General features: G+C 44.7%; 1 protein-coding gene and 1 long non-coding RNA gene across 4 annotated transcripts in view; both read left to right on the plus strand.

Moving 5' to 3' along the window:
* LOC137097664 (uncharacterized) overlaps positions 1 to 25,632 on the plus strand; it is a 214,331-nt gene that overhangs the window by 78,154 nt on the left and 110,545 nt on the right. The window lies entirely within an intron of this gene.
* The window catches only part of SH2D3C (SH2 domain containing 3C), a 78,415-nt gene continuing 58,763 nt past the window's right edge, over positions 5,981 to 25,632 (plus strand). The window contains exons 1-3 of one of the 3 annotated variants that reach the window (XM_067471941.1): positions 5,981 to 6,110; positions 13,167 to 13,456; positions 13,520 to 13,977. In XM_067471941.1, the coding sequence (XP_067328042.1) occupies positions 6,074 to 6,110; positions 13,167 to 13,456; positions 13,520 to 13,977 (785 nt within the window). In that variant the 5' untranslated portion in view covers positions 5,981 to 6,073. Of the gene's footprint in view, positions 6,111 to 13,166; positions 13,457 to 13,519; positions 13,978 to 16,786; positions 16,943 to 25,632 lie in introns of those variants that run through there. The other 2 variants (XM_067471940.1, XM_060757215.2) reach the window with 2 other exon arrangements.

The following is a 25,632-nucleotide window of genomic DNA, read 5'->3' on the forward strand; positions in this document are numbered from 1 at the left end:
TCCTCTGAGGTTCTTTTGTCAGTGAGGCAAGTGGAGAGTATGTATGCTAATAATATTGTGTGTGTATGTATGTATATATGTGTGTTGCGTGCGTGTATATATATGACAAAATTGGGGCAAACTTCCTGTGCGTGTGTGTGTGTGTGTGTATATATATATATATATATATATACACACACACGCACAGGAAGTTTGCCCCAATTTTGTCATTAGTGGGGATCACAATGCTCTTTGATGTAGGTAAACTATAAATCCCAGTATCTACAATTCCCAAATGTCAAGCTCTATTTTCCCAAACTCCATCTGTGTTCATATTTGTGCATATGGAATATTCGTGCCAAGTTTGTTCCAGATCTATCATTGTTTGAATCCACGGTGCTGTCTGGATGTAGGTGAACTACAACTCCCAAACTCAAGATCAATGCCCATGTTAGTCATGGGAGTTCTGGGTGCCAAGTTTGGTTCAATTCCATCATTGGTGGAGTTCAGAATGATCTTTGATTGTAGGTGAACTATAAATCCCAGCAATGACAACTCCCAAATGACAAAATTAATTTTTTGAGTAATGGTCACTCCTTGGGTTATTAGGTGTCTTGTGGCCAAATTTGGCAGCAATTCGTCCAGTGGTTTTGAGTTCTGTTAATCCCACAAACAAACATTACATTTTTATTTATATAGATATATCTTGTAAACCGCTCTGAGTCCCCTTCGGGATTGAGTCTCCTTCGGGAATAGTGCCCAGGGTGGGAGAAAGAACCCTGGTCTGTGGCAAGTGTGAATGTTGCAATTGGCTGTCTTGATTAGCATTTAATGGCCTTGCAGCTTCTAACCCAGACTGGTTGCCGCCTGGGGATATCCTTTGTTGGGAGGAGTTAGCTGGTGAATGGGTTGTTGTAGGTTTTTCGGGCTATATGACCATGTTCTAGAAGCATTCTCTCCTGACGTTTTGCCTGCATCTATGGCAGGCACCCTCAGAGGTTGTGAAGTCTGTTGGAACTAGGAAATTTGAGTTTATATATCTGTGGAATGTCCACCCAAATTTCCTCGTTCCAACAGACCTCACAACCTCAGAGGGTGCCTGCCATAGATGCAGGCGAAACGTCAGGAGAGAATGCATCTAGAACATGGCCATATAGCCCGAAAAACCTACAACAACCCACTGATTCCAGCCATGGAAGCCTTCGACAATAGCTGGTGAATGTTGCAATTAGTATTGAGTGGCCTTGCAGTTGCTGAGTCAATCAGTGAGGGTATTTATTGGCTGTTGTTGCCTGGAGGCATCCTCTGTTTGTCTTTCTAGTTTTTTTTTTCATAACTTTTATTATGTTTTCGCACAGTTGAGTTGAGCTTCAACGTTTTTACCAATTTTAACATATTATCCACAACATAAATTCCTTGAATTAAATAAAGATGGGTGCTGTCCCCTCCTGGACCTAACCGCTTCATATATTATTTCCAAAACATCATTGTTTACACTGCAGGTTTGCTTCCTTGCCCTTCAGCACAGACATGTGCTATCAATTTCCCCCATATATTCCAAAAAACATTTAATTTCCAAATTATTTTTTAGTCTTATGTCAATTTATCGTTTATTGCTATATTCCACACTTCTTTGTACCAGTCTTCTATTATTATTGTTATTATTATTATTCTATCTGAAAATCATGTTTTTATTTCCAATTTTTCGCTATTATCAGCCTCACTGATGTTAGTAAATTGGAAATTAACTCCTTTGTTGTGTTGTCGAAGGCTTTCATGGCTGGAACCACTGGGTTGTGGTGAGTTTTCCAGGCTGTCTGGCCATGTTCCAGAAGCACTCTCTCCTGACATTTCACCCACATCTATGGCAGGCATCCTCAGAGGTTGTGAGATCTGTTGGAAACTAGACAAGTGGGGTTTATAGATCTGTGGAATAATGTCCAGGGTGGGAGAAGGAGCTCTTGTCTGCTTGAAGCAAATGGGTAATGTTGTCATTGACCACCTTGATTAGCATTTAATGGCCTTGCAGCTTGAAAGCTTGGCTGGTTTTGATATTGGAGGTGACCTCCCCCTCCCCCAGGACTCTGTAAAAGATGGTTCAAAACCAAGGAATTCATAGTTTTACCAAGGACACCAGGTTGGAATGATCTCATAATCCCCTATTTTGCAAACATTAATAATTTAAACCAATCAAAAGGACATTTCTTCATTTTTTTTCCTGTTACCTGCCTCCCTTCTACCCATTGGCTGAGAGGCCGAAGCGGCGCTGGCTTTCTCATTGGCTGAGGCATGCCTAAGCCGGCCGCACCTCCCCTCTAGCTGATGACTCCAACCAATCAGCGTGAAGCCGGCTAAGGGGGACGGGGGCGGGAAGTTTGAATTTGACAGCTCTGTTTCTCTATAAAAATGTACTGTTCTGTCTTGCAAAACATGTCAGTTTTTGGCAAGGGATTGCAGCTTGACATCCGTACCAACTGGAACAAAATAAGGGCAATTTGATGGCATTTTCTTCAATTTGGTGAAACTTTTATCGGGAAAAATCAGGGAAAATTCTTTGGGTGCTTCTATCTGTCTTGCCAGGGTGAACGGACTCTCTTTGGTGGGTCTGACTGGTCTCTGTCTCCTGGCAAAGACCCCTAAATTCTTGCTCGATATTAGTTTCATGTCAGGGAAATTCCTGATATTAAACAATCAGGGCCAGTTAACACCTCACAACAAAGGATCCCCCAGGCAGCAACCAGCCAAGCTTTGAAGCTGCGAGGCCATTCAATGCTAATCAAGGTGGGCAATTGCCTCCAAGAGACAAGAGTTCTTTCTCCCACCCTGGACATTCTGGAGATTCTGGTTTTCCGAAACATGCAGCCAAAAAAACTCACAGCAAACCAGTGCTTCTGGCCATAGAAGCCTTCGGTTACGACAACACACTCCTTGAATAAGTAATGGCAAAGGGATCCCTATGAGAAGGCCACCTTAAGCAGAAGTCAGCATGATGGTACACAACAACAAGGACACATGCCTTGGGATGTATTTTTCCATGGGGAAAAGGGAAGTGCCCTTAAGATATGGTTGCACAGCTCCTGTTCCATCCCGCAGGGGCACTGGGGGCGGAGTGACCTTTGTGCTCCTGGTGCTCCACTCTGCTCTTTGGCTGAGTCGCTTCCTTGCTTCCTTTCTCCCCAGGCTGATGTTTTCTCCCTTTTTTTGTAGGATCTCTCATCAGATAAGAGGCCTAACAATGGCTCCATTTGAAGGCTGGCGGACCCTGTCCAGTTTCAAGGGGCTATTTAGTTTCCACAGAGCTTGAAATGACAGTCATGGGTCCGTTATGTGTCTTTCTTTAGGGGCAATCAATCCTCCAACTTAAGCTACTGAGGGAGAACAGGAAGGGGCCTGGGGCTGTTAGGAATTGTGGGAATTCCAATACATCTGGTAGGAAGGTCAAAGTTTACCCATGCCTGGCATATCCAAAATTTATGAATTAGATACAACTTACTAATTACTAATAATTTCGTATATTGTCTATATGAAATTGACGGTTGAATCTGTAGATCTGGGGACTGCAGATACAGAGGACTCACTGTATGTAATTCAATTTGGAAAAAGGAAGTAAAAAAAATACAGTATGCACAAGAGAACTCAGGCTTAGCTTCTCACTCTAACGTAGTGTTGCCTGAACTGACTTTAAGGTAAACAACTTGTTGTTTAATAGACACCCATGAAATTGTTGGTTCCTGTGAATTTCCTTCAGAACTTTCTCATGTAATCTCTCTGAACGACACAATCTATTTTTGTCTCTAATTTATAAACACAGACTTTTGTTGATCTCTGTAGCTATACGTGGATTCCCATGGGAACCCTCCTTATCACTCAGATCTTTACTTGATTCCTTATTTGCTGCTGCTTCTTCTGGCTCCCCTGACTGCCCTTGAGGCCCTGCACCTTCCGAGTCAGTTTTCTCACCGAGAGAACCATCATTTCTCAGACCTGAATTTCCCAGACTTGAGAGCCCATGAACAGGAACATAGAAAACTTCCAAAATTAACACTTGACTTGAACCAGGAACAAGAGAACTCAGGCTTAGCTTCTCACTCTAACGCAGCATTGCCTGAACTTAAGATAAACAACGTATGTAATAGACACCCATGAAATAATTCATAGATACAACATAAGTCCACAATCAAGAAGATATAACTAGTAAAACTTGATAAGGAGTACATGAACAGGAACATAGAAAACTTTCAGAATATCAAATCCAAAATCAAGGCTTGATTTGATCCAAGAACAAAAGAACTCAGGCTTAGTTTCTCACTAATGTAGTTGCCTGAACTGACCTTAAGGTAAACAACTTGTTGCTTAATAGACACCCATGAAATAATTCAGTTTCCTGTGAATTTCCTTCACAGCTTTCCCACGTAATCTCTCTGAATTTTCAGCTCTGATTTATAAACAAAGACCTTTGTTGATCTCTGTAACTACACCTGGGTTCTAATGGTAGCCCTCTTTACTCAACTCTTCACTCGATTCCTTAGCTGCTGTTGCTACTTTTGACTACTCTGAATACCTTGAGGCTTTGCACTTTCGAAGCCAGATTTCTCACAAAGAGAACCATCATTCCCCAGACTTGAATTTCCCAGACTTGAGAGCCCATCACTTTGTGCCACAGGGAAGCGCACAATCCTCTCTAAACCATCAGTTAAGCCATCAGCCTCTGGTGGCTGATCTACAACAACATGGTTGAAGCAAGACTCAAAATGAGAGAAGTGACCGATAGGAACAAGTGGAGAACAAGAAGCAAACAAGCAGACCCTGCAAATTGATGGGACAAACACTAAGAATTATTATTTATTTATTTATTTATTTACATCGTTTCTACCCCGCCCTTCTCACCCCCGAGGGGGGACTCAGGGCAGCTGACATGGGCAACAGTTCAATGCCATAATATCAATACAACAACATAAAATCAAATACATAAAAAATTAACAATAACATTAATTAAAATCACATAGTCATATACTAATGTAGTCGCCTAATCAAAATCACATATCCGTTTACTATTGTCATAATCCCGTGGTCCAGTTCAGTGTCTAAGTGCTGCTAAGACCACTAGCTGAAAGCCTGACTCCAAAACCACAACTTTAGTTTTTTCCTAAAAGTGAGGAGGGAGGACGCCGATCTAATTTCATTGGGGAGCGAATTCCACAAGCGAGGGGCCGCCACTGAGAAGGCCCTGTCCCTCGTCCCCACCAGATGCGTTTGTGACCCCGGTGGGACCGAAAGCAGGGCCTCCCCAGTAGATCTTAAATTACGAGGTGGAACGTAGAGAGAGATACGTTCGGATAAGTAAGCTGGGCCGGAGCCATATAGGGTTTTATAGGCCAAGACCAGCACTTTGAATTGTGCTTGGAGGTGGACCGGCAGCCAGTGGAGCTGACGCAGCCGGGGGGTGGTATGCTCCCTGTATGGCGCTCCGGTGAGTAATCTGGCTGCTGCCCGTTGGACTAGTTGAAGTCTCTGAACAGTCTTCAAAGGCAACCCCACGTAGAGTGCATTGCAGTAATCTATTCGGAATGTAACCAGAGCAGTAATAGTTGCAATAATCTATTCGGGATTACTGTTCGGGATAAGTACATTGCAGTAATCTATTTGGGATGTAACCGGGATGTAGGAAGAAGAAGAGGAGGAGGAGGAGGAGGGAAAGGAGGTAAATGAACCAGGAGTTTGAGATTTTTTTTAATTTTGGGGTTTTAGCTCCCAGAATCCCCCATTAAAAGAAAAATAATTTTGGCAGAATCCGCGATGGACCACTGACGTCTTACAACCAAAGGAGCAAGTGTTGGGAAAGGGCACGCAGAAGCATCGTGTGCCTTTTTTTTCCCTCTCCTTTCTTGAGTTTCATTCTCTCTTTTTTTAAAAAAAGGATCAAAGCAAACGCAGAGAGTAGGGTTGTGCAAGTGCAGAGGAAATGTGAGCAAAACAGAAAGCGAGAAAGGGCGGGGGGAGAGGGTGGGAAAGGAAGGCAGGCTCGGTGCCAAGAGGGCTTGATGAAAGTTGTAAGCCTGGTGCACATTTCTTCTCCTTCGTTGGAACCCAAACCATGGAAGGAAGCCAGAAGAGGGGAGGAGGCTTCAAAAGTAAGTGAACACACCGCAGGACACCGATTTGCTCACTCTGGCCTTGGCTGGAACATAGGTCGGCATTACATCTCTATAGAGTAATGGCATCTGTGTGAAAGAGGAAAGTCTCTCCTGGACTGTGATGAAGTTGCCAAGGTCTTTTCTGGCAAACAAACAAGGCAAATGTGGGCTAGGCAAAACTATGGTTAGGTGGATCTGTACAGTATTTCTCAACCTTCCTAATACCGCGACCCCTTAATACAGTTCCTCATGTGGTGGTGACCCCCAACCATAACATCATTTTTGTTGCTACTTCATAACTGTAATTTTGCTACTGTTATGAATCGTAAGGTAAATATCTGATATGCAATATGTATCTTCATTCATTAGACTAAATTTGGCACAAATACCCGCTACATCCAAATTTGAATACTGGTGGATTCGGTGTGGGATGTGTGTGCATTTTGTCATTTGGGAGTTGTAGTTGCTGGGATTTAAACTTCACCTACAATTAAAGAGCATTCTGAACTCCACCAAGGATGGAGTTGAACCAAACTTGGCACACAGAACTCCCATGACCAACAGAAAATACTGGAAAAGTTTGGTGGGTGGGCATTGATCTTAAATTTTGGAGTTGTAGTTCACCTACATCCAGAGAGCATTGTGGATTCAAACAAGGATGGATCTGGACCAAACTTGACATGGATATGCCCAAATATGACCAACAGAAAATACTGGAAGAGTTTGGTGGGTGGGCATTGACTTTGAATTTTGGAGTTGTAGTTCACCTACATCCAGAGAGCATTGTGGATTCAAACAAGGATGGATCTGGACCAAATTTGACATGGATATGCCCAAATATAACCAACAGAAAATACTGGAAGAGTTTGGTGGGTGGGCATTGATCTTAAATTTTGGAGTTGTAGTTCACCTACATCCAGAGAGCATTATGGATTCAAACAAGGATGGATCTGGACCAAACTTGACATGGATACTCAGTATGCCCAAATATGAACACTGGTGGAGTTTGGGGGAAATAGACCTTGGTATTTGGGAGTTGTAGTGGCTGGGATTTATAGTTCACCTACAATCAAAGAGCATCCTGAACCCACCAATGACTGAATTGGGCCAAACCCACATAGAACCCCCATGACCAACATAAAATACTGTATTTTCTGATGGTTTTTGGCAACCCCTCTGACACCCTCTTGCGACCCCCCCCCCCCCCCGGGGTTCCGACCCTTGAGTTAAAAAACACCGGGTTAAGCAAACGAACTAAGAGGGTGATTATCCCCAGTGCTTCCTCTTCACCCTGGAAAGAAGTGACGAGCGGAGTGCCATCAGCAGGGTTTTGTCCTAGGCCCGGTCCTGTTCAGGATCTCTATTCATGACTTAGATGAAGGATTAGAAGGCATGATCATCAAGTTTGCAGATGACACCAAATTGAGAGGAAGAGCCAATACTCCAGAAGATAGGAGCAGAATTCAAAACGATCTTAACAGATTAAAGAGATGGGCCAAAACTAACTCAATGAAGTTCAACAGTGACAAATGCAAGATACTCCACTTTGGCAGGAAAAACGAAATGCAAAGATACAGAATGTGGGACGCCTTGCTCGAGAGATCTTGGAGTCCGAGGGGGGAGAAAGGAACATGAGCCAACAATGTGATGTGGCGGCAAAAAAAGCCAACTGGATTTTGACCTTTATAGTGTCCAAATTCAGAGAAGTCATGCTACCCATTCTCTATTCTGCCATAGTTAGACTACATCTGGAATACCGTGTCCAATTCTGGGTACCACAATTGAATGGAGATGTTGACAAGCTGGAATGTGTCCAGAGGAGGGCAACTAAAATGATCAAGGGTCTGGAAAACAAGCCCTATGAGGAGCTGCTTAAAAAGCTGGACATGTTTAGCCTGAAGAAGAGAAGGCTTAGAGGAGATATGTTTAATTATGTGAAAGGAAGTCATAGGGAGGAGGGACCAAGCTTGTTTTCTGCTGCGATGGAGACTACGACGCAATGGAGCAATGGCTTTAAACTACAAGAAAGGAGTTTCCACTTGAACACGTGGAAGAACTTTCTGACTGTGAGAGCTGTTCAGCAATGGAACTCTCTGTCCCAGAGTGTGGTGGAAGCTCCTTCTTTGAAATCAGAGCCTGGATGGCCAAATGTCAGGGGTGCTTTGAATGCAATATTCCTGCTTCTTGGCAAAATGGGTTGGACTGGATGGCCCACGAGGTCTCTTCCAACTCTATGCTTCTAGGTCTCATAGGCTTTTGACAGGTGAGTGTTGCATGGACAAGAAGGACCTTCCTTCTCAGATAGGACCCATTCTACTTGTGAAATTGCCATCCAGAATGAAGCTGGACCCTCATCTAAGACAGGTTCCTCTAGTGACCTAAATCCCCTTCTCAGAAATGATACCTGGTTTTGCAATGATGGTGTCACTGTGAGCCAAAGAACCTTACTCACTCATTCACTTACTTACTTACTTAGTAACTTAGGCGGTCCCTCGCAGTCCAAGGATGATGGTCCCCCAAGTGTAATATCCTGGTGGTGGGTCCGTAAGTGACTGTGGAGCCCTATTCTTGATCTGCATCTTCTCCCACAGTGAGGGCATTGGTTTCCAGGTGGAAGGCGGTCCCGGTTGGGGTTGGCTTGATGCGCCTTCCTCTTGGCACGTTTCTCTCTTTCACCCTCCATGCATGCCTCTTCAAATTCTGCAGCACTGCTGGTCACAGCTGACCTCCAGCTGGAGTGCTCAAGGGCCAGGGCTTCCCAGTTCTCAGTGTCTATGCCAGAGTTTTTAAGGTTGGCTTTGAGCCCATCTTTCAATCTCTTTTCCTGCCCACCAACATTCCATTTTCCGTTCTTGAGTTCGGAATAGAGCAACTGCTTTGGGAGACGGTGGTCGGGCATCCGGACAACATGGCCAGCCCAGCGGAGTTGATGGCGGAGGACCATCGTTTCAATGCTGGTAGTCTTTTCTTCTTCCAGCATGCTGACATTTGTCCGCTTGTCTTCCCAAGAGATTTTCAGGATTTTCAGAAGGCAGCTCTGATGGAATTGTTCCAGGAGTTGCATGTGACGTCTGTAGATACTCCATGTTTCGCAGGCGTATAGCAGTGTTGGGAGGACAATAGCTTTATAAACAAACACCTTGGTCTCCCTATGGATGTCTCGGTCCTCAAACACTCTCTGCTTCATTTGGAAAAATGCTGCACTCGCAGAGCTCAGGCGGTGTTGAATTTCAGTGTCAATGTTGACTTTTGTGGAGAGGTGGCTGCCAAGGGAGCGGAAATTGTCAACATTTCTAATGTTACATCATTAAGCTGTATTTCTGGCATTGGAGAGGGGTTGGCTGGTGACTGATGGAAAAGCACTTTGGTTTTCTCACTGTTAAATGACAGGCCAAGCTTCTCGTATGCTTCTGCAAAGGTGTTCAGAGTGGCTTGTAGTTCTTCTTCTGAATGTGCACAGATGACGTTGTCATCAGCATACTGGAGTTCTATAACAGATGTATTGTAAGCTTGGTTTTGGCTTTCTGTTTGCTGAGGTTAAACAGCTTGCCATCTGTCCGATAGATGATTTCCACTCCGGTGGGAAGCTTCCCATCAACAAGATGACGTATCATAGCAATGACGATGGAAAATAAGGTTGGGGCAATAACACATCCCTATTCAAGCCAAAGAACCAACCCAAGGAGGTTGGGAGGCTTGATGGGCCTCCATAATGGAAATAGATGAGTTGCATCGGCCATGTGGTGCTTGCGGCTTGCTAACAGCGATCAGAGCACTTTGTCACCTCAATGTCCAATGTCCTCCAGCACTGGAAATGGAGTGGCCATCATGAGGCCCAATTATTAAGGTGCTTTACAGTACCTTATTTGTGGGAATGTCAGCGAATCTTCTGCTTGAAATCATTCTTTACATGAAAGTCAGTCCAATCCATGTTTGATTTAGAGATGCAGAGACATAGAAAGGGAGAGCAGCATGGGCCTTAGAGTCATCCATCATCCACAGGTAGCATCAGCTGGGCAGCAGAGGGAGGTAAATTCGAGAGTAATTTTCTGACTTTGGTGCTTAGGTTTCAAGATGAGGAAAAATCTTTAGTCCCTTTAGTTGCGCTCCACCCCAGAGGAGTGAGGACATACTACTTGGCTATTTTTAGACAGATCACTTCTAAATACGTATAATTTCACATATGCAAACTTCCTGAAAACGTGTATCCTCTTTTTTGAGCTGCTGAGTAAGCAAGCAGCCTACAACCTTGTAAATAAAAGCTTTTTCAGCCCAACATTTGAGGGCATGGGCAAAGTTTGGCCCTCCCTCCAGGTGTTTTAGACTCCCAACTCCCACAATTCCTAACCATCAGTAGCTGTTAGGAATTGTGGGAGTTGTAGTCCAAAACACCTGGAGGGAAGGCTGAAGTTGGCCCATGCCTTTGTTCTCTTGGAACTGGACACTTAAGTCAATCAAGGGATCATCTGCATACCCACGTTGTAGGAGCTGGAGTCCAAAACACCTGGAGGGAGAGCCAAATTGGCCCATGACTTTGTCCTCTTGGAACTGGACACTTAAGTCAATCAAGGGATTGATGTCAGGCACCACTCCCTCCCCCCCCTCATAATTAAGGGATAAGGATTTATAGTTCTGCAAAGGGCAAGGGCACAAGACTATACAACAAGGGTTAAATTCTTGGTCACATTGCCAAGGCACTGACAACAACAAGGACCCCACGAGGCTTTTTTGGGAAATGGCTGGAGCTTGGGACTTCTGCCCTTTTGTGAGAGTTGTAGTTCCCCAGGGGCTGAGAGATGGACTCTGTTATTGATCAACTCAGCACCCATCTGCTGATCCCAGCCTGAAACCATGACTCTCTGCTGCGTGGACTGGACAGTTCGCCACAACCCTGGCCATGAGCTTTCTATCAATGCTTGATTTGAACTGCTAGCAACCTCCGTTTCCACACGCTCTTCCTAAGAGCATGGGATTTCTAGTTTGTGTTATAATAAAGATCAAATATTGCAATAAAACCTATTGGGATATGGGCTGGGGATGGGGTTTCCCTTATGAACTGTGTATAAGAAAATATTGTATGAAATGTAATGTGTCCCCCTGCCTTCCCTAGTGACTTTTTCCCTTTTTTCCCCCAGAAAAAGTGACCAGAAATTCTCTGCTTCCCCCGAAACTCATCCTTGATTGACTCATTGCATGAAACAATACCTGTTGATTCCCTCGTCCTGCCTTCTGAGCCTGTCTAGTGGGAAGAGGAAGTCAACAGAAACTTGGAAAAAAGAATTGATTAAATTTACAAAGGCAGCGTTGATCCCTTTTGAGGTCCACTGTCTGGCCAAATATTTGCTTCCCCCCAAAGCCATTTCCAACAGGAAAACTTTTGTTTACAAAGATCACACCTTGCCAGCCAAGGACAAAGCCTCACATTCCTGCTGGCTGACAACTCCTGAGCCCATCATTTCCTTCCCATTGTCTTTGAACATCCCACCTCCTGGTTTCTGATTCGTCCATCCTCAGAAGTGGCAGGAGAGTGCTGATGGGCCTCCCAGGGGCGACGGAGCTTGCTGATTGGCTCAGGGGCGGGCCGGGCCGCCAAGCCTCCTCCCAGCTGTCCCAGCCCCAGCCAATCAGCATGAAGCCGGCCGGCAGAGGGCGGACGGGAATTTCAAACTGTTTTCCTTTGTATTTTTGCTATAAATACGCCTGTATTCTTTGTATTGCTATGCTTGCGGTGGAATGATTCCTGCAATGCATCCGATATCAGCTGAATCGCTAATAAACGCCTCGGTCGCTCGAAAAACCTTCTTCCACTTTGATGAGGTTTTATTATTTTCAATATTTTAATCATTTGAGATTGGCTTCGCTGGCCTCACCAAGGTATCCAGGGCCCTTTTGGCGCGGTCCTCGGGCTCTCCTCTCTTGAGGAGACCCTGCTAAAAGTAGCTTGATATCAGAATCATCTGCATACCCACGTTGTGGGAACTGGAGTCCAAAACACCTAGAGGGCAGGCTGAAGTTGGCCCATGCCTTTGTCCTCTTGGAACTGGACACAATTAATTTGACTCCTTTATCTCACCCTGAGTTTTTAAATCATTTTATGTACATGCAGCCCGCTCGCTGTTATTATGTTTGGTTTACTGCTTTAAATTTTTTAAAATATTTTGTTTATTGTATTCGTATGTTTTGTACTTCACTGCCATGTTGTTTATTTTATTGTAACTTGTATCTTATTTTATTGTATTTTGTTGTTTGGGCTTGGCCTCATGTAAGCTGCCCCGAGTCCCCATTGGGGGAGATAGTGGCGGGGTATAAATAAAGATTATTATTATTATTATTATTATTATTATTATTATTACTAGCCATCCCCTGCCACGGGTTGCTGAGGCCCACATGGGGGTTCTGTGTGGGAGGTTTGGCCCAATTCTATCGTTGGTGGGGTTAAGAATGCTCTGGAATTGTAGGTGAATTATAAATCCCAGCAACTACAACTCCCAAATGTCAAGATTGTATTTTCCCCAAACTCCACCAGTGTTCACATTTGGGCATTATGGATATTCGTGTAGAGTTTGGTCCAGATCCATCATTGTTTGTGTCCACAGTGATCTCTGGATGTAGGAGAACTATAACTCCAAAACCAAAGGACGGTGCCCTCCAAACCCTTCCAGTATTTTCTGTTGGTCATGGGAGAATTGTGTGCCAAGTTTGGCCCAATTCCATCATTAGTGGAGTTCATCATGCTCTTTGATTGTAGGTGAACTATAAATCCCAGCAATTACAACTCCCAAATAACAAAATCATTTTTTTTTGAGTGAAGGACATACATTGGGTTGTTAGGTGTCTTGAGTCCAAATTTGGTGCCAATTCATCCAGTGGTTTTTGAGTTCTGCTAATCCCACAAACGAACATTACATTTTTATTTATATAGATTATTATTATTATCATCTGCATATCCACGTTGTGGGAACTGGTCCAAAACATCTGGAGGGAGGGCCAAAGTTGGCCCATGCCTGGGATAACATTATAGACTCCCTGATCTTTTGTTTCTTTCCTCCCCAGAGTTCTTCAAAGGGTTTGGAAGCCTCTCCAGCCTTCCTCGGGTCTTTGCTTTCCGCCGCATCTCCGTGCCACCCGGTGCCCCACAGAGCCACAGAGGGGGACACTTTTCTCCAAACAGCTTCTTGGCGCCCACCATTGAAAGCACCCAGGATGACTTGGACACTGTGCCCAAAAGCCCTTTGCCTTATGCCCGCTCATGTGACATGTACAGCCACATGGGGACCATGCCCAGGACTGGGAAGAAGGCTGGGAAGAAGGCCAAAAGGACAGAGGAAGGAAAGCCTCAAGATGTTGGACTACCACCTGCTGCCCTGGAACCACGTACGTCGGCCCCCCAAAAAGAGGGGAAAGAGTTGCATTTGGTGTTGCCCCGCAATGTTGTCCAGAGCCCAGATGTTCCCCAAACTTTGGAGCCCTCTGTCAGGAATAGTGCTTCTAAATGTTTCCCTGAGTCCACGCAGACTATTATAGGACGTACAGAAAAACCAAAGAGGGATATGCATATTACGCGGGATCCTCTTCCACCTCTGGAGAAACCCGCCATCGAAAATGTGCAGGATGACATGCATGCCATAACCAGAAGCCCGCCTCCACCATATGCTCGCTCATGTGACATGTACAGCCACATGGGGACTTTGCCCAGAGCCAAATCTGGGGCCAAAGAAGCCAAAGAAGAAGTGACAAGGCCAAAGCCAGATTCGTTGCTCTCTGGCGGGACCGCTATCCAGGAATGCTTCTTCCAGACAAGAAGTCTCCATTCTGGAGAGAACATGGCTGAAGAGAAGGTTGTTCCTACGCAGCTGGATGAAAGGTAAGACTCAGTGGTAAGATATTCAAAACAATCTTAACAGATTAGAGAGATGGGCCAAAGTTAACAAAATGAAGTTCAACAGTGACAAATGCAAGATACTCCACTTAGGCAGCAAACATGAAATGCAAAGATACAGAATGGAGGATGCCTAACTCGAGAGTAGTACGTATGAAAAAGATCTTGAAGTCCTCGTGGACAACAAGTTGAACATGAGCCAACAATGTGATGCAGTGGCAAAAAAGGCCAGTGGGATTTTGGCAGGAGTCTAGTGTCTAGATCCATAGCTACCCCGGTATTCTGCCTTGGTTAGACCACACCTAGAATACTGTGTCCAGTTCTGGGCACCACAATTGAAGTGAGATGTTGACAAGCTGGAATGTGTCCAGAAGGAGGGCGACTAAAATGATCAAGGGTCTGGAGAACAAGCCCTATGAGGAGCGCCTTAAAGAGCTGGGCATGTTTAGCCTGAAGAAGAGAAGGCTGAGAGGAGACGTGATAGCCATATATAAATATATGAGAGGAAGTCATAGGAAGGAGGGAGCAAGCTCCCTCCTTCTGTTGCCTTGGAGACTAGGATGCAATGGAGCAATGGCTTCCAACTACAAGAAATGAGATTCCACCTGAAAATTAGGAAGAACTTCCTGACTGTGAGAGCCGTTCAGCAGTGGAACTCTTTGCCCCGGAATGTGGTGGAGGCTCCTTCTTTGGAGACTTTTAAGCAGAGGCTGGATGGCCATCTGTCAGTGGTGCTTTGAATGCAAATTTCCAGCTTCTTGGCAGAATGGGGTTGGACTGGATGGCCCATGAGGTCTCTTCCAACTCTATGATAGTACATTTTGAAGGGCAGGCATTTGTCCTGAGTTTGCCCAGCGTCACCTATGCATGCAGCAATGCAATCCAAATAAACTAGGGGTGAACATATGCTGCCCGAGGGACACCAAAGAGAAGCCCCGGTTGTCTGGTCTCATGAGCATTTTGGTTGCACAATGGCAAATCTGGTAATATGTGGCCTCTGTTGCCTTTGAAAGACAATTGGAGTGTTTTGTTTGCAGTTTGCTGTGGAAGAAGAAAGGCACGTCACCTCTGTAGTCAGATTGCGCAGTGTTTTGTCACTTCTTCCACTTCCTGTCAAAAGCTTCCGCAGGTTTTGTCACCTGCCTCGCAACATGGATGTTGTTCTCAAGTTAGCCTGGCCTCTGTTGCCTGGAGGCACCCTCTGTTTGGGAGGTATTAACTGGACATTTGATTGTTTGCTGTCTGGATTTCACTAGTTTCTGAGTGGTGTAAAAATGTGAAATATAAATCTGTGAAAGGGTGTCATAAGGGAGAGGGAGCAGGCTTGTTTTCAGTTGCCCTGGAAACTAGGACTTGGAGCAATGAGTACAAACAACAGGACTGTAAGATGAACTGTAAGAAGAGCTGTCCAACAGTGGAATTCTCTGGGATGTTGTAGGTTTTTTCGGGCTATATGGCCATTCTCTAGAGCATTATCTCCTGATGTTTCGCCTGCATTCTATGGCAAGCATCCTTAGAGGTAGTGAGGTCTGTTGGAACTAGGAAAAAAGGGTTTATATATCTGTGTTATGGCCAGGGTGGGACAAAGGACTCTTGTCTGTTGGAGCTAGGTGTGAATGTTTCAACTGACCACTTTGATTAGCACTTGATAGCCTGACAGTGCTTGGGGCAATCTTTGAGACTGAGAACCACTGATCTATGGCAAGCATAGTGAGGTCTGGTGGAACTAGGAAAAAAGGGTTTATATATTTGTATTATGACCGGGGTGGGACAAAGGACTCTTGTCTGTTGGAGCTAGGTGTGAATGTTTCAACTGACCACTTTGATTAGCACTTGATAGCCTGACAGTGCTTGGGACAATCTTTGAGAACCACTGATCTATGGCAAGCATCCTCAGAGGTAGTGAGGTCTTTTGGAACTAGGAAAAGGGGTTTATATATCTGTGTTATGACCAGAGTGGGACAAAGGACTCTTGTCTGTTGGAGCTAGGTGTGAATGTTTCAACTGACCACTTTGATTAGCATTTGATAGCCTGACAGTGTTTGGGGAAATCTTTGAGAACCACTGATCTATGGCAAGCATCCTCAGAGGTCGTGAGGTCTTTTGGAACTAGGAAAAAGGGTTTATATATTTGTATTATGACCGGGGTGGGACAAAGGACTCTTGTCTGTTGGAGCTAGGTGTGAATGTTTCAACTGATCACTTTGATTAGCATTTGATAGCATGACAGTGCTTGGGGCAATCTTTTGTGGAGAGGTGATTAGATGTCCTTGTTTGTTTCCTGTCTGTTGTTTTGCTGTTTTTTAATACTGGTAGCCAGATTTTGTTCATTTTCATGGTTTCCTCTTTTTTGTTGAAATTGTCCACAGTGGAACTCTCTGCCTCAGAGTCTGGTGGAATCTCCTTCTTTGGAGGCTTTTAAACAGAGGCTGGATAGCCATCTGTCGGGGGTGCTTTGATTGTGCTTTTCCTGCATGGAAGAAGGGGGTTGGACTAGATGGCCCATGGGGGTCTCTTCCAACTCTATTATTCTGTGACTCTCTGATAAGGATGCGATTGTTGCCTCCCTTTCCCATCTGATGGCAACCCCTTCCAAACAGACACACACCATTCAATGTTTGTTTTCTCAGGCGGTTCACGTTATGGAAGTAGAGCCGAGATGCCAGGGCCATGGTAAAAAGCAAGGAATTTTGCACAGCTCTGGGCCTCTGCTTGGTTTCGCATTCCAGGAAAGGAAGGAAGGAGGGAGGGACCCGGCTTTGGGGAGGAGAGACAGAGACCAAGAGGAGGGACTCCCATGTCCAGTCCAGCCTTTCCCAAGTTCAACAGGCAAAGCATTGAGAGAAAGGAAGAGGAGAGGAGAGAAGGGACCAGAGCAGCGGAGAAGGGCAAGAGAGAGAGAGATGATGACAGAGGTGGACAGGAGGTACCACAGCTTGGACCATGCCAGGTAAGATGGGCAAAGCCTCCACAGAAGGAGAGGGAGCTAGGAAAACATCCACAAACAGCCTCAGGAACAGTTATTTTTCCTGAGTACAGCCATTCCCATAATCCTGTGAAGGATTCTGGGAGTTGCAGTTTTTGAAAAGTAACTTTTGCAAGTTCTGCAGGTCAATGACGGTTGGTCTCGGTAAGTCAATGGTTTGCACCTTGACATCTGGAAGGAACTTCTGAAGGGTTTCCAAGCCCCCTTCTACACTGCCATATAAGATCCAGATTATCTGCTTTGGACTGGATTATATAATCCAGTTCTAATGTGAGCGAAGTAGATAGATGCTTTTGAACTGTGGTGCTGGAGGAAAGTTCTGAGAGTGCCCTGGACTGCCAGAAGATCCAACCAGTCCATACTTCAGGAAATAAATCCCGACTGCTCATTGGAGGGAAGAATAGTAGAGGTCACATCATGAGAAGAAAGGAAAGCTTATGCTGGGGAAAATAGAAGGAAAAAGGAAGCTAACCAAGGACCAGATGGATGGATGGCATCCTTGAAGTGACTGGATTGACCTTGAAGGAGCTGGGGGTGGCGACGGCCGACAGGGAGCTCTGGCGTGGGCTGGTCCATGAGGTCACGAAGAGTTGGAAACGACTGAACGAATGAACAACAATCAACAGCAATGTGGAGTATCTGATTTTCTAATCTGCATTATATGAGTGTAGAAGGTGTCAGGGTAAACTCCCAAAAAATACAGCAGAGCATCCAAAAATACAAGCAGGATACTTACCCAACAGACAAGAGTTCTTTCTCCCGCCCTAGATCATATGGCAGTGTAGACTCATATAATCCAGTTCTAACATGGATTATCTGATTTACTAATCTGGATTATATATGGCAGTGTAGAAGGTGTTAGGGAAAACTCCCAAAAATACAGCAGAGCATCCAAAAATGCAAACAGGATACTTGTCCAGCAGACAAGAGTTCTTTCTCCCACCCTGGATTATATGGCACTGTAGACTCATATAATCCAGTTCTAATATGGATAATCTGATTTACCAATCTGGATCATATGGGAGTGTAGAAGGTGTTGGTGTAAACTCCCAAAAATACAGCAGAGCATCCAAATATACAAACAGGATACTTGTCCAACAGACAAGAGTTCTTTCTCCCACCCTGGATTATATGGCAGGTAGACTCATATAACCCAGTTCAAATGTGGATTACCTGATTTACTAATCTGGATTATATGTCAGTGTAGAAGGTGTTAGGGAAAACTCTCAAAAAATACAGCAGAGCATCCAAAAATGCAAACAGGATACTTGTCCAACAGACAAGAGTTCTTTCTCCCACCCTGGATTATATGGCAGGTAGACTCATATAACCCAGTTCAAATGTGGATTACCTGATTTACTAATCTGGATTATATGTCAGTGTAGAAGGTGTTAGGGAAAACTCTCAAAAAATACAGCAGAGCATCCAAAAATGCAAACAGGATACTTGTTCAGCAGACAAGAGTTCTTTCTCCCACACTGGATTATATGGCAGTGTAGACTCATATAATCCAGTTCTAATGTGGATTATCTGATTTCTAATCTGAATTATATGGCAGTGTAGGAGGTGTTGGTGTAAACTCCCAAAAAATATAGCAGAGCATCCAAAAATACAAGCAGGATACTTGCCCAACAGACAAGAGTTCTTTCTACCACCCTGGATTATATGGCATTGTAGACTTATTTAATCCAGTTCTAATGTGGATTATCTGATTTACTAATCTGGATTATATGGCAGTGTAGAAGGTGTTGGTGTAAACTCCCCAAAAATACAGCAGAGCATCCAAAAATATAAACAGGATACTTGTCCAGCAGACAAGAGTTCTTTCTCCCACCCTGGATTATATGACAGTGAAAACTCATATAATCCAGTTCTAATGTGGATTATCTGATTTACTAATCTGGATTATATGGCAGAGTAGAAGGTGTTAGGGAAAACTCCCAAAATTACAGCAGAGCATCCAAAAATACAAACAGGATACTTATATTTGAGCATTCAGCTCACAACGAGCAGAGCGTGAAGTGTTGAAGGATCTTTTCACCGCATTACTTGGAGATGCTGAGGGTTGAACTTGTGTCCTTCTGCATGCAAAATAAGGGATCTCCCTATTGCTGAACTACACCTTTCTTTGCCTGACTTCCTAGCATGCCTGGAAACCACCCATTCAGCATCCGGAGTAAGGGAAAGAGAGGTGAACGAGCTGTGCTATAATCATTGCGAGTTCATCAGATGCAGTTCAGGAAATGAGTCTCAGCCTTTTGTTTTCCACAGCAAAAGGAAGTGACGAGTGATTCAACTCAAAGAGGGCTTTGGAAAGACCGGTTACTTGAACTCACACATACTCTACTTCCCTCACTACTTGGCGGTTCGCTTTTCGTGGACTTGCTATTTCGCTGGTTTTTTCCTCCTGGCAACAATGCAGTGTGGAAGGGGGTTTCACTCCCCCCCCCTCGGGAGAGAGGCAGCCAGAATGCTCTTTGATTGTAAGTGAACTATAAATCCCAGCAACTACAACTCCCGAATGTCAAGATTCTATTTTCCCCAAACTCTACCAGTGTTCACATTTAGCATACTGAGTATTCATGCCAAGTTTGGGCCAGATCCATCATTGTTTGAGTTCACAGTGATCTCTGGATGTAGGTGAACTACAACTCCAAAACAAAAGGACACTGCTCACCAAACCCTTCCAGTATTTTCTGTTGGTCATGGGAGAACTGTGTGCCAAGTTTGGTTCAATTCCATCGTTGGTGGGGTTCAAAATGCTCTTTGATTGTAAGTGAACTATAAATCCCAGCAACTACAACTCCCGAATGTCAAGATTCTATTTCCCCCAAACTCCACCAGTGTTTACATTTGGGCATATTGAGTATTCGTGTAGAGTTTGGTCCAGATCCATCATTGTTTGAGTCCACAGTGATCTCGGGATGTAGGTGAACTACAACTCCAAAACCAAAGGACACTGCCCACCAAACCCTTCCAGTATTTTCTGTTGGTCATGGGAGTTCTGCCTGCCAAGTTTGGTTCAATTCCATCGTTGGTGGGGTTCAGAATGCTGTTTGATTGTAGGTGAACTATAAATCCCAGCAACTACAACTCCCAAATGACACAATCAATTTTTTTGAGTGAAGGACATACATTGGCTTGTTAGGTGTCTTGTGTCCAAATTTGGTGTCAACTCATCCAGTGGTTTTTGAGTTCTGTAAATCCCACAAACGAACATTACATTTTTATTTATATAGATATTAGCTGTACCCGCCACATGTTGCTGTGGCCAACCTTCCCTCCCTCTTTCTCTCCTTCTTTCTTTCTCTCCTTCCTTCCCTCCCTCTTTCCTTCCTTCCCTCTTTTTCTTTCCCTTCTTCTTTCTTCCTTCTCTACCTGTTACTTTTCTTGCTTCCTTTGCTCTTTGGCTCTATCCTTCCTTGTCTCTTTCCTTCCTTCCTTCCCTCCCTCCCTCTTTTTCTCCTTTTTTCCTTCCTTCCTTCCTTCCCCCTTTCTGTGTATGTGTTTTATGTGTGCATATATGTGTGTATATATTTCTGTATATGTGTATATATGTGTGTTTGTGTACATATGTGATTTTGTGCATGCATTGTAATTTTTCTTTTGTTTTTTTGGCTTTTTAGGTCCCTTCCGCTGTGTTTTTCAGTTTTTTTATGAGTGATGGTCACTCGTTGGCCTGATAGGTGTATTGTGTCCAAATTTGGTGTCAATTCGCCCAGTGGTTTTTCAGTTATGTTAATCCCACAAACGAACATTACATATAGAGAGTCCCTACTTCACGGATAGCTGTTCTGTGCCTGTACGGTTTCCTGCTTTATGGGTTCCACCACTTTTTGCATTTCTTTTCAATAGTAGAGATAGAGAGTTTGCTCGAGATGGGAGCGGATTCCACTTTGTAGCCCCATTTCTTAAGATTGGTTCTGCATCTCGTGGTGCCAGAGCGCAGTCTGTTCAGCGTCTTCCAAGTCGCCCAGTCTTCTGTGTGCCCAGGGGGGAGTCTCTCATTTGGTATCAGCCACTGATTGAGGTTCTGGGTTTGAGCCTGCCACTTTTGGACTCTCGCTTGCAGAGGGGTTCCAGCGAGTGTCTCTGTAGATCTTAGAAAACTATTTCTTGATTTAAGTCATTGACGTGCTGGCTAATACCCAAACAAGGGATGGGCTGGAGATGTCACTGCCTTGGTCCTTTCACTATTGGCTGCTACTTCCCAGCGGATGTCAGGTGGTGCGATACCGGCTAGACAGTGTAATTTCTCCAGTGGTGTAGGCCGCAGGCACCCTGTGATAATGCGACATGTCTCATTAAGAGCCAAATCCACTGCTTTAGCGTTGTGAGATGTGTTCCACACTTGGCATGCATACTCAGCAGCAGAGTAGCATAGCACAAGGGCAGATGTCTTCACTGTGTCTGGTTGTGATCCCCAGGTTGTGCCAGTCAGCTTTTGTATGATATTGTTTCTAGCACCCACTTTTTGCTTGATGTTCAGGCAGTGCTTCTTGTAGGTCAGAGCACGTTCCAGGGTGACTCCCAGGTATTTGGGTGCGCTGCAATGCTCCAGTGGGATTCCTTCCCAGGTGATCCTCAGAGCTCAGGATGCTTGTCTGTTCTTAAGGTGAAAAGCACATGTCTCTGTTTTAGATGGATTAGGGATCACTGGCAGAAATGACTGATGGAGAGATGAGCCATCGCGAATCCATTCCCATCCATCACATCCAAAGTGCTATTATGCCTGCTGTCAAAAAAAAAACAGGTCCCAGAACCACGCTTTTAATTTCTTCCTAAAAGACAGGCGGGATGAGGCCAATCTTATCTCGTTGGGAAGTGAGTTCCACAGGCGGGGAGCCACAGTCGAGAAGGCCTTGTCTCTCATCCCCACCAGATGCATTTGCGACACTGGCGGGAGCGAAAGCAGGGCCTCGCCGGATGATCTTAAACTGTGAGGCAGGACGTAGAGGGAGATGTGTTCAGACAAGTAAGCTGGGCCAGAACCATATAGAGAACTGTATAGAGAACCGTATAGGTCAGGACCAGCACTTTGAATTGAGTTTGGAAGTGGACCAGCAGCCAGTGGAGCTGACACACCAAGGGGGTGGTATGCTCCTTGTATGCCGCTCCAGTAAGTAATCTGGTTGGAGTAGTTGGAGTTCCCGAACAGTCTTCAAAGGCAGCCCCACGTAGGGTGTGTTGCAGTAATCTATGTTTTCCCTCTGATTTCACTTTGTAAGCTGAGTACAAGAGGAGTATGCCAGAGGGAGAGAAACAAACTGGGGCATGATAACTGAAGCTTAAAATTGGGATGACATTGACAGGGGCCATCCCTCCCAAGCCAGGACTGTTAGCTAGAAAAGAGCCAGAGATGAAAGGGGAAGCCTTTGCCTTTGTGTATTTGTGTTTCATTGTGTTTCAAGCCATTGAATGTTTGCCTATGTCTGTATATAAGTTGGGTCCACTCTGAGGACCCTTGGGGAGATAGAGCAGAATGCAAATAATAATAATAATAATAATAATTATTATTATTATTATTATTATTATTATTATTATTATTATTGAGTCAATAAGACTTCAATAAAATTGACAGGGGCCATCCCTCCCAAGCCAGGACTGTTAGAGGGTTCATTCAAAGCTCAAGAGTCGTTTTTGAAAGTGCCCAAAACGTTTGCCTGTTTTCCGATTTCGCTGGATGGCGGTTTACTCTCAAACCAGCTCACACGTTGTCTTGCCTTGGCCCTCTCCGGCTCCCACTTGCCTATCTCTCACCCATCACAAGCGGCCTTTCTTTCTCTCTCTGACTCATACTTGGTGCCGTTGCCTTATTTGAAAGTTCACACAGCAGCACACATTGACGCTGCAGTCAGTCAGTCGTTGGTGGGACAGAAAAACACACAAACCCCAACTGCCCTCCAACGGTTTCTAGATGAAAGAAGGCTAGTTTGTCACCAGATCTGTCAATCCCTTCCTTGGTCAATCAGATCCGGGGCCAAAGAAAGGAGATGGTAAACCGAGAAAGGAAAGAGAGGTTAGAAAGGGATGAGCCCTGCATTGGTCAGAAAGGCTTGCTGTCACCATTGTAACACATTTTTCTGCCTGACCCTTCTATATAAATAAAAATGTAATGTTCGTTTGTGGGATTAACTCAAAAACCACTGGACAAATTGGCACCAAATTTGGACACAAGACACCTAACAACCCAATGTATGTCTTTCACTAAAAAAAAAGATTTTGTCATTTGGGAGTTGTAGTTGCTGGGATTTATAGTTCACCTACAATCACAGAGCATTCTGAACCCCACCAACGATGGAATTGAACCAAACTTGGCACACAGAAAATACTGGAAGGGTTTGGTGGGCAGTGTCCTTTGGTTTTGGAGTTGTAGTTCACCTACATCCAGAGATCACTGTGGCCCCCAACAATGATGGATCTGGACCAAACTCTACACGAATACTCAATATGTCCCAATGTGAACACTGGTAGAGTTTGGGGAAAATCGAATCTTGACACTCGGGAGTTGTAGTTGCTGGGATTTAAAGTTCACCCACAATCAAAGAGCATTCTGAACCCCACCAACGATGGAATTGAACCAAACTTGGCACACAGAACTCCCATGACCAACAGAAAATACTGGAAGAGTTTGGTGGGCATTGTCCTTTGGTTTTGGAGTTGTAGTTTACCTACATCCAGAGATCACTGTGGACTCAAACAATGATGAATCTGGACCAAACTCTGCACAAATACTCAATATGTCCCAATGTGAACACTGGTAGAGTTTGGGGAAAATGGAATCTTGACATTTGGGAGTTGTAGTTGCTGGGATTTATAGTTCACCTACAATCACAGAGCATTCCGAACCCCACCAACGATGGAATTGAACCAAACTTGGCACACAGTTCTTCCATGACCAACAGAAAATACTGGAAGGGTTTGGTGGGCAGTGTCCTTTGGTTTTGGAGCTGTAGTTCACCTACAGCTCACTGTGGACTCAAACTATGATGGATGTGGACCAAACTCTGCATGAATACTCAATATGTCCCAATGTGAACACTGGTAGAGTTTGGGGAAAATAGAATCTTGACACTCGGAAGTTGTAGTTGCTGGGATTTATAGTTCACCTACAATCAAAGAGCGTTCTGAAACCACCCCCCCCCCACAATAGAATTGGGCCAAACCTCCCACACAGAACCCCCATGTGGGCCACAGCAACGCGTGGCAGGGGACGGCTAGTTGCAAATAATATTGCAGAAACGGTGCACTTGGTGTTTCTCTTCCCATCGGAGAGATCTTTGCGTTGTCTTGGTAGGTGTTCCTGAAAAGCAGTTAGGATTTTCAGCAGCTATTGAAGTCATCATCCCGGGCTTTGGGCTGATCAGAAACAGATGAGATTTCCAAGCCCACCACCGTTTCCCAGATTCAGACAGGGAAAGTTTTTAGTCAATCGTTGAAAATCCAGGGTTGCTATTGTTCAATACACAGCCCTTCCTCGTGTTTTCCTTTGACATCCCTGTAGGTCAAATTGGTGCCATTGCCCAGCTTCTCTTCCTGGTGAGACATTTCTCTTCATGTTCCTCCTAAATCTAACCTTTGAGTCTCCTTTGTGGAGAGAGAAAAATGGGGTATAAGTAATCATAAACATATAAACAACAACAACCTTATGTCAGTTAAGCTGGGGATCTGCAAAAGACAAGTCCAGATCTAGTCCAGAATAGTTTTTCCTATTCGTTTAACAATAATGTTGGGTTGATCTGGGCTTTGACATTAAGTTTAGTTGTGTGCGACTCTGGGGGTTGGTGCTCATCTCCACTTCTAAGCCAAAGAACCGGCGTTGTCCATAGACATCTCCAAGGTCATGTGGCCACTGGCATGGCTGCATGGAGCACCATTACTTCCCACTGGAGTGGTACATATTGATCTACCCCCATTTTCATGTTTTCAAACTGATAGGATGGCAGGAGCTGGGGCTAACAGCGGGAGCTCAACCCATCCCACAGATTCAAACCACTCACCTTTCGGTCAGCAAGTTCAGCAGCTCAGCAGCTTAACCCGCTGCACCACCAGGAGCTCCTGGTCTATACATATATATGCTTTCCCATCTTCTGCATCTTGGAGGCTGTGCTCAGTTTCGGCCACGTGTGTGTGTGTGTGTGTGTGTTTTGTCACTTCACTTTCCCTACCTAAGAGCGTTGTTCATAAACCTCCTCCTCGATCAAATCACCAACATTTTGCTGGAATTTCCTTATGGGTGCCTTCAATACTTCCCCACTTTAAAGCAGTACCTATTTATCTACCCACATTGCTGTTTTCGAAACTAGGTAGGCAGAAGCTGGGCTAAAAGCCAGGAGCTCATCTCGACCTGGGTTTCAAACTGTCAACGTTTCATTTGGCAAGATTCACTGTATTTCCTTATGGGTGCCTTGCAATACTTCCCCATTTTAAAGCGGTACCTATTTATCTACCCGCGTTGCTGTTTTTGAAACTGCTAGGTAGGTAGAAGCTGGGATGAAGGCCAGGAGCTCACCCCGACCTGGGCTTCGAAATGTCAATGTTTCATTTGGCAAGATTCACTGTATTTCCTTAAGGGTGCCTTAAAAACGTCCCCACTTTAAAGCGGTACCTATTTAACTACCCACGTTGCTGTTTTCGAAACTAGGCAGGCAGAA

This window comes from Anolis sagrei, chromosome 11 (genome assembly GCF_037176765.1).
Source record: "Anolis sagrei isolate rAnoSag1 chromosome 11, rAnoSag1.mat, whole genome shotgun sequence".
NCBI classification, from domain to species: domain Eukaryota; kingdom Metazoa; phylum Chordata; class Lepidosauria; order Squamata; family Dactyloidae; genus Anolis; species Anolis sagrei.